Source organism: Sardina pilchardus, chromosome 5 (genome assembly GCF_963854185.1).
Source record: "Sardina pilchardus chromosome 5, fSarPil1.1, whole genome shotgun sequence".
In the NCBI taxonomy this organism is placed as follows: domain Eukaryota; kingdom Metazoa; phylum Chordata; class Actinopteri; order Clupeiformes; family Clupeidae; genus Sardina; species Sardina pilchardus.
The window spans coordinates 16464398-16471897 of record NC_084998.1 but is presented as its reverse complement, the minus strand read 5'-3'; the positions used below and the strand labels follow the sequence as shown (position 1 = coordinate 16471897).

The 7500-nt window shown below is 46.8% G+C and overlaps 1 protein-coding gene across 2 annotated transcripts in view; it reads left to right on the top strand.

Annotated features, from left to right (window-relative positions):
- Positions 1 to 7500, top strand: part of dpysl3 (dihydropyrimidinase like 3) — a 28344-nt gene that overhangs the window by 6126 nt on the left and 14718 nt on the right. For both annotated transcript variants that reach the window (XM_062536645.1, XM_062536644.1), the window contains exons 2-7: positions 280 to 368; positions 1015 to 1199; positions 3127 to 3291; positions 4250 to 4311; positions 4929 to 5009; positions 6793 to 6861. In XM_062536645.1, coding sequence (XP_062392629.1) covers positions 280 to 368; positions 1015 to 1199; positions 3127 to 3291; positions 4250 to 4311; positions 4929 to 5009; positions 6793 to 6861 — 651 coding nt within the window. The remainder of the gene's footprint in view (positions 1 to 279; positions 369 to 1014; positions 1200 to 3126; positions 3292 to 4249; positions 4312 to 4928; positions 5010 to 6792; positions 6862 to 7500) is intronic.

Genomic DNA, 7500 nt, shown 5'->3' with positions numbered 1-7500 from the left:
AGACAGACAGGCTGACAGTCTGCAGTCTCACAGCCAGGGGGAAATGTAGGTTAGTGGGGGGATGAGTCCGGCCCCTTTGTGTTGGTGGCGCAGGCACAGACATCAGGAAATGGGTGGGCACTGGGCAATGCCTTTGTATTATTTTTGAGATGATAGATTCGGGTTTTTGAGATATCGCAGCTTATGACTTCCTCAATATCAAATTCATTGTAATCACGGTTTCTTTCTTTCTTCCTTTCTCTCTCTCTTTCTTTCTTTCTTTCTTTCTTTTCCTTGCAGAGTGATCGACTCCTGATCAAAGGAGGGAGAATCGTCAATGATGACCAGTCCTTCTATGCAGACATCTACATGGAAGATGGCCTTATTAAGTAAGATCAACAAATGACCTCACCAGACCACCATACACACACACACACACACACACACACACACACACACACACACACACACACACACACACACAGTTGTGCATCAGTTTATGCCTAGAGCACAGCATGAGATTGCCGAGTGTCCTCTTTACTGTCGTGTTCTTTAAAGCCCAGCCATGTTAAGTGTTAAAGTGTCTTAAAAGTGTCAGGTCCACATTTTGGGAATGCTGGAGCGGAATTCGTCCACACAGGACCGGTTTGGCTTGGTCCGACCCGTCAGACATAATGAATCTGACGTGATGGTATTGATCAGTGGTTGCTCCTGCTGGAAAAATGCAATTATTCCGACAGCGAGGATCTGTTCTTGGAAACAGTCGCTAGTTTTGAGGCCCTGAGTGACTTATGTAAGGCAGGAGGAAAAAACGCTAAAGCTTGCATATTTCTTTTTAGCTCAGTGTGACATTCATTTCTCTTTACCTCACCGTGTACTCCTTAACTTGACTTGACAAAGAGCTATTTTTAAAGCTTTTATAGGACCTCACTCAAGTCACATCAAAAAGGAATTTGTTATTTTTGGAAAACGTTTTTTTTCCACCTGAAATGTTCCGATTTCTAATATTAGCCCTGTTTTTTTTTTTTCATGAAGGCAACTTGGAGACAACCTGATCGTCCCTGGTGGGGTGAAGACCATCGAGGCCAATGGGAAGATGGTGATCCCGGGTGGCATTGACATCCATACCCACTTCCAGATGCCCTATAGGGGGACCACCACGGTGGATGACTTTGCCCAGGGCTCCAAGGCCGCCCTGGCCGGAGGGACCACCATGATTGGTGAGGGGAGAAACAAATGCAGATTGTATGGAATGATGTCTCAGTGTTTAGTCTTGGTAGTGGTTTAAACAGATCACATTTCCAAGACATGAGCAGTACTGTCACTGGAATGAAAATTAAACTGGACTGGTGGAAAGGTTTGTCTTCACCCAGCCCACCACTTGTCTGAGTGTGAATGTCTTGGGGCCTGTGAAGCAGTTGTCTCAGTTTGGGTTGCACCAGTCACACACACACACACACACACACACACACACACACACACTGTGTGACAATCTGACAATTCACATCCTATCAGAACAGCATCACCAGAGCCATTATACTGTCTCTTGTGAGATAGTGTTAAATGCAATAACTTCAGACAAAATCAGACCCAGAAGGAGATACATAGCTCTGGCTCAAAGAGTCTTGTGCTGACCACATCAGGACCAGAACAGGGCCATAACAGGGCCAGAACTGAGCCATAGTCCGCTGAGAGAGAGAGACATACAGGAGGAACATTCCCGGCATAAAATTGACCGCCAATGTGCCACGTCCAGTATGAAAGCTCGGGCCGAGCTGCAAAAAAGACCGGCAAATCGGTGGAGTGCTGTCCAGTGTGAAAGCACCCTAGAGTGAGAGAGAGAAAGAGATAGAGAGGGGAGAGAGAGAGAGAAAGAGGGAGAGAGGAAGGGTGTTGCAGGGTTGGAGAGGGGGGGATCCCTTTTGGCTCCAGTGAGGGCCCTCAGCCCAAAGCCAGTGTGGTGTGCACCAGAGGGATCACGCGCAGCGCAGGCTGTTAGTGATTCAGAGTTGGGCCACACTGGCCACCACCAGACTGGGCTCGCGGGAGAGGGGGGGTGGATGTTGTGGGCAGAGGTCCAGCAGAGTGGACAAAGGATGGAGAGAAGGCATGAAGGCACTGAATGAATAGAGAGAGAGAGGGAGGATGGAGGAGAGAGGAAGGGAAAAAAGTAAGGAGTGAAAGAGAACGAGAGAGAGAAAGAGGAACGAAGAGAGGGAGAGAGCGAGAGTCAGAAAGAGGAGGAGGCAGAGAAAGGGAAGAGAGAGAAAGGAAGAAAAGGAAGGAGAGAGCGAGCGACTGAGAGAGGGAGGGTGGAAGGGAAAGTGTGAAAAGACAAAACGCCAGCAGCTGGTGGAAGACACTGGCCTTTTTCTAATCCTCGTCTTGTGTCGAGATGTCTATGCAACAGAACTCTGGAATGGGGTGTGTGTGTGTGTGTGTGTGTGTGTGTCCAGCCCGTGTCCTGTGTGTTCTTGTGACACAGAGCCGTGTATGTCTGTGTGTGCTTTAGTCTCAGTTTCATACACACGTGGCGCTACGGAACACCATATGGAGACTAGGAAAGCAGTAATTGGATAGAGATGTACATTGTTAGCAGGGGGTCTTGAGGCGACTTAGAAGCATTAGACAACCACATCTTTGAGAGTTAAGTCATGCTCTCTCTCTGATTCCCTTTATTTATTTCTTTGTCTTTATTAAACACCCCCCACTCCCCTAAACACACACACACAGATGTCAATATACTGTGCTCTGCTGACAATTGCGCTGATGAAATGAAATTTGTCGATGTGAAGAGATGCAGGAAAACAGAGGCAGATACCTAGAGCAGCATCCTCTAATGCATCTCTCTCTCTCTCTCTCTCTCTCTCTCTCTCTCTCTCCCTGCTTTGCACTCCTCATGCTTCCCTGCACCTGGCTCTCTCTATTATGCTCTCCTTTTCCTCTACTCGTTCTCTTCTCTTTTTCTTTTGTCCTGCTTTTTCTCCTCTGGTCATCTCTCCGTTCTAATCATCTTCCTCTGTTTCTCCATTTCTTCTCTCCTCCTTTCTTCTCTGGTCATCCTCTCCTCTCTCCTCCCCTCCTCTCCTCTCCTCTCCTCTCCTCCACCCCCCCCCCCCCCCTCCTGCCCCCCCCCTCCCTCTGCAGTGGACCATGTGATCCCCGAGCCGGGCGCCAGCCTGCTGGAGGCGTTTGACCACTGGAGGGAGTGGGCCGACGAGAAGGTCTGCTGCGACTACGCTCTGCACGTGGACATCACACACTGGAACGACAGTGTCAAACAGGAGGTGGAGACCCTGCTCAAGGAGAAAGGTGCGCGCCTCCATCACAACCTCAGCAGCTGACTGTAGGCTCTCCGCGGATTGTCAAAGGGCTGACACATCCTAAAGCCTACCTTGCACTGACAGACTTTGACAAGATTTGGGAAAGATTCTTGAAAGATTGTAGTCTTTTAGCTAATGCCACTCATTCAAGCTTTACTCAAAAGACTACAATCTTTCAAGAATCTTTCCCAAATCTTTTCAAAGTCTGTCAGTGTAAGGTAGGCTTTAGGATATGTTCCAGAGGTGATCTGAACAGCCAAGATCAGCAACGGTCGCTTTACTCCAAGTAGCGTCTGTCGGCCGATATCTGAATTATTTTGCAAGCTATATGTCTGACATGTATTGCACATCGATCTGTAATAGAACAACAACAGCCTCTCTATTCATGATAAAAAAGAGTATATGACTACGGTAGGACTGGACTGGGTGGAATGAACATTCTAGATGATCTTTTCAGAATCTGAAATGTAATTTTCCTTCTCTCCGTACTTAATGAAGCTTTGTATCGCTGTGATTAGAATGCTACTCTGTTCTTCTTTCATTAGAGCATGTACTGTAAAATGTAAAAACATTAGTGGGAGAAGACATCCCCAGCTCTACAAGTCAGTTGTGTCTGAGTTGAATTGAGCTGCATTGCCAGCTTTGTGTGTGCGTCCGTGACCAATCAGATAATCAGCTAATTAAGGGAATGAGGCACACATTAAACTCACATTAAACACATTCATCATTAGCGCCTGTTATACTCTCCATAATATGGATACCTCTAGTATTTCTCTCACACAAAGACATAGCCATCCTATCAATAGATTTATTCCTTTGGTTTTCCACTGTCTCCTCTCTCTCTCTCTCTCTCTCTCTCTCTCTCTCTTTCTCATTCTCTCTCTCTCTCTAGCTTTATATTCTTGTTCTCTTTTATGCTCAGTGCCACTGTCTCCCCATCTCCACAGGTGTGAACTCGTTCCAGGTGTACATGGCCTACAAGGACTTCTATCAGATGAGCAACAGTGAGGTACGTCCCCCCCCCCCCCCCAACACCCAGCAGCTCTGACTCCTACACATATCTGGACAGATGTGACCCACATCCCCAGTGCTGTCATTATCTCATCTCCCATAAAACTACAAGGGCTGTTGGAGAGTGCAGACCTCTGCCAAGGCTACATGTTGTATTTCGAAATGTTACCGAAAGAGAAATTCGTCAAAAGTCTAAAGTGGAATGTGGTTATCCTTGGGGTATGCTACAATTTTTTTTTTTTTTATTTTGGGGGGGGGGGGGGGGGGGGGGGTGGTCCTCGTAGTTTTTAGTTTGTTTGCTGTCTTGCTTACAGATAAGCCAGCAGAGAGATAAACAAGCAAACAATAAAAACAAGTGTGAAGTGTCTCCCGCATGTGTGCTGGCTGTCCAGTAATGAAGCTGTAGTGCTGTGCGTGTTTTTAACAGCCTCTGAGTAATTATGTATCGCTAGAGGTTGCTCTGTGGCAGGTCAGGAATTTAGCAGTGTGTGTACGGATGATGTCATGTGAACTTGGGTCTGCTCCATGAGGAGAAGAGCAGGGAGAAGTCTGTGTGTGTGTGTGTGTGTGTGTGTGAAACAGACTCACCCTGACTGGGCTTTCATGTGTTTCCAGCTGTATGAGATCTTCAGCTTCCTGGGAGAGATGGGAGGGGTCGTGCAGGTCCATGCAGAGAACGGAGAGATCATCGCAGAGGTAATCAACTACACACACACACACGTACACACACATGTACACACATGTACACACACACACACACACATACACACACACACACACACACACATACGTACACACACATGTACATACACACACACACACACACACATACACCTCATGCAAATTACAGTAACATGTACACACACAATCCCCCCCATGCACACACACACACACACACACACACACACACACACACACACACACACACACACACACACACACACACACACACACACACACACTCAAAAGCAAATCCACACTCACACTTCACAACTCCTCACAGTGTGCAGTTTTTTACACAGTGCTATCATAGCCTATTGCCTAAGACAGATTCCTGCTTCGCCTCAAATGAAACATATGTCTGAACAGTAGATGCTTCTCCAGTAGCTGCATAACAGTGAGAGGAAGACAGATGTGGTGGCTCTACTGTAGCGCTCACACTGAATGGGCCGTAGTGTGAGCTGAAGGCCCCGTCTGCTTATCTGAGAAGGCCAAGTGGTTGTGGTGTGGGTGAACATCTTTAGATATATACTATTGACATTTAGATAACAGTCTTGGAATGCACTTGACTCCCTCCTGAGCAGATAAAATGGGTTGAGTGACTCTTCAGTTCAGTTTATGTGTGTCGTTCGTGCCGACCCAGAGCACTGCCTAAGAAACAGACCGGGAGATGTGATGGCATTTGATATGATTCAATCATATAATGATATTTTCTCATATTACAGTAGCGTGAGGAATCTTTGGCCCTGAATCTTAGCAGGTCTGGGACTTGTATCTGAAGGGACACGCATACTGTGTACACATACACAGAGTGTCACAGTCCAGGGGAGATGTTAGAGGTCCTTATTATCCCAATCCCAAACCACAGCCTGTTAGGGCCTCATGTCAGGACCTGCTCTAATCTTCTTATGCTGGTAAAAACTGGGACATGGCCGCATTTTCAAACAGTCATCAAAACTGAAATCCCTCCTTGCCATCCGACATATTTTATCTCTGCATCTGACTGTTTACACACAGATGCTTATATGAGAGGGGTATCTGTTAATAACTTAAGGCGATGGTTTGCAAACCCAAGCTTATCGCCCCATGCCAAATTTGAGTATTTTTATTAGGCCTCGTTGCATGCATCTATCACCACCAAGCTGTTGTGTTTGTGTTGCCCAGACATGTAAACATATTAGCCATAGCTAGCGCACATCTAATGGCAAGTGATTGGATTAGCTAGCATTAAAGCTGTTTACTGTATTGTGAGCCCCTTTTTGTTTGATAATCCAAATGAAAACAATGTGAGCTGTCGCTGTCGATGTCGATGTGTGGAGCGATGCATAATATATTTCATGTTATATCCCTTATTTAACCAGGACGGTCCCACTAAATCTTTTCTACAAGGAGAGGCCCGGTCAACGTGTTTGATACAGTTAGCAAATGAGATGAACTAATCCTCTAAATACTCTCCACTCTGATGCATCGCTAAGCACCGGTTACCAGATGGATAATAATAAATGTACCCGCCAGTTAGTCATGCTGCTGATGGTCCGTGACTTGTCCACTATTTACAGCTGTGTGTTAGTTTGGGAATTGGTCACCACCACGCAGGACTTGGCATGTTCAGTTCAGTGGTGCCCTGGCTGGAGTACAGTATTGATGTGTGTGCCACCCTGGCAGTCGAGGGCACAGAGAGGGTGGCATGAGGTGACGTGCACTCATCAACCCTGTGTGTGTGTGTGTGTGTGTGTGTGTGTGTGTGTGTGTGTTTCAGGAGCAGGCACGCATGCTGGAGATGGGCATCACTGGACCAGAGGGCCACGTGCTCAGCCACCCAGAGGAGGTGAGGGACGGAAGTGTGTGTGTGTGTGTGTACAGTATGTATGTGTGTGTGTCTCTCTCTCCCCCTCTCTCTCTCTCTCTCTCTCTTTCTCTGTATGTGTGTGGGTGTGGGTGTGTCTCTCTCTCTCTGTCTGTATGTGTGTGTGTGTGTGTGTGTGTGTGTGTGCGTGCGTGCATGCGTGTGTTTGTGTATACAGTGTGTTTGTGTATGTGTGTGTGTGTGTGTGAGAGAGAGTTTGTGCGTGTGTGTTTTTTTCTCTCTCTGTGTTTAGCTATAGCACAATTGCATATGCCCTGCTACTGTGTAGTACTAAAGGGATTAAAATAAACTAAAGGCACGGAGAGAATATAAGTACTCTGTAATTACAGAACCCTGTAACTGCAAAGCATCAAATATCTGCCACAAAGTAAAAATTAATGTGCAGTTACACTCTGTTTAATGCCACAGTTGTACCATTCCAACCAAGGCTTTGTGTATTATCAAGTATCAATTAGAGTCCTCCTCAGTGCCACGTTCTGTTTACATGAAGCAAATCTTTTTATCGGCGATTGCCCAGCCGCCTGGCTCTGGCGCCCATGAGAGCCGGTTGAAAGTGACGCTCGGTAGCTCCTCCTGTAGCGGGCTCAGAGAACCCGAGAG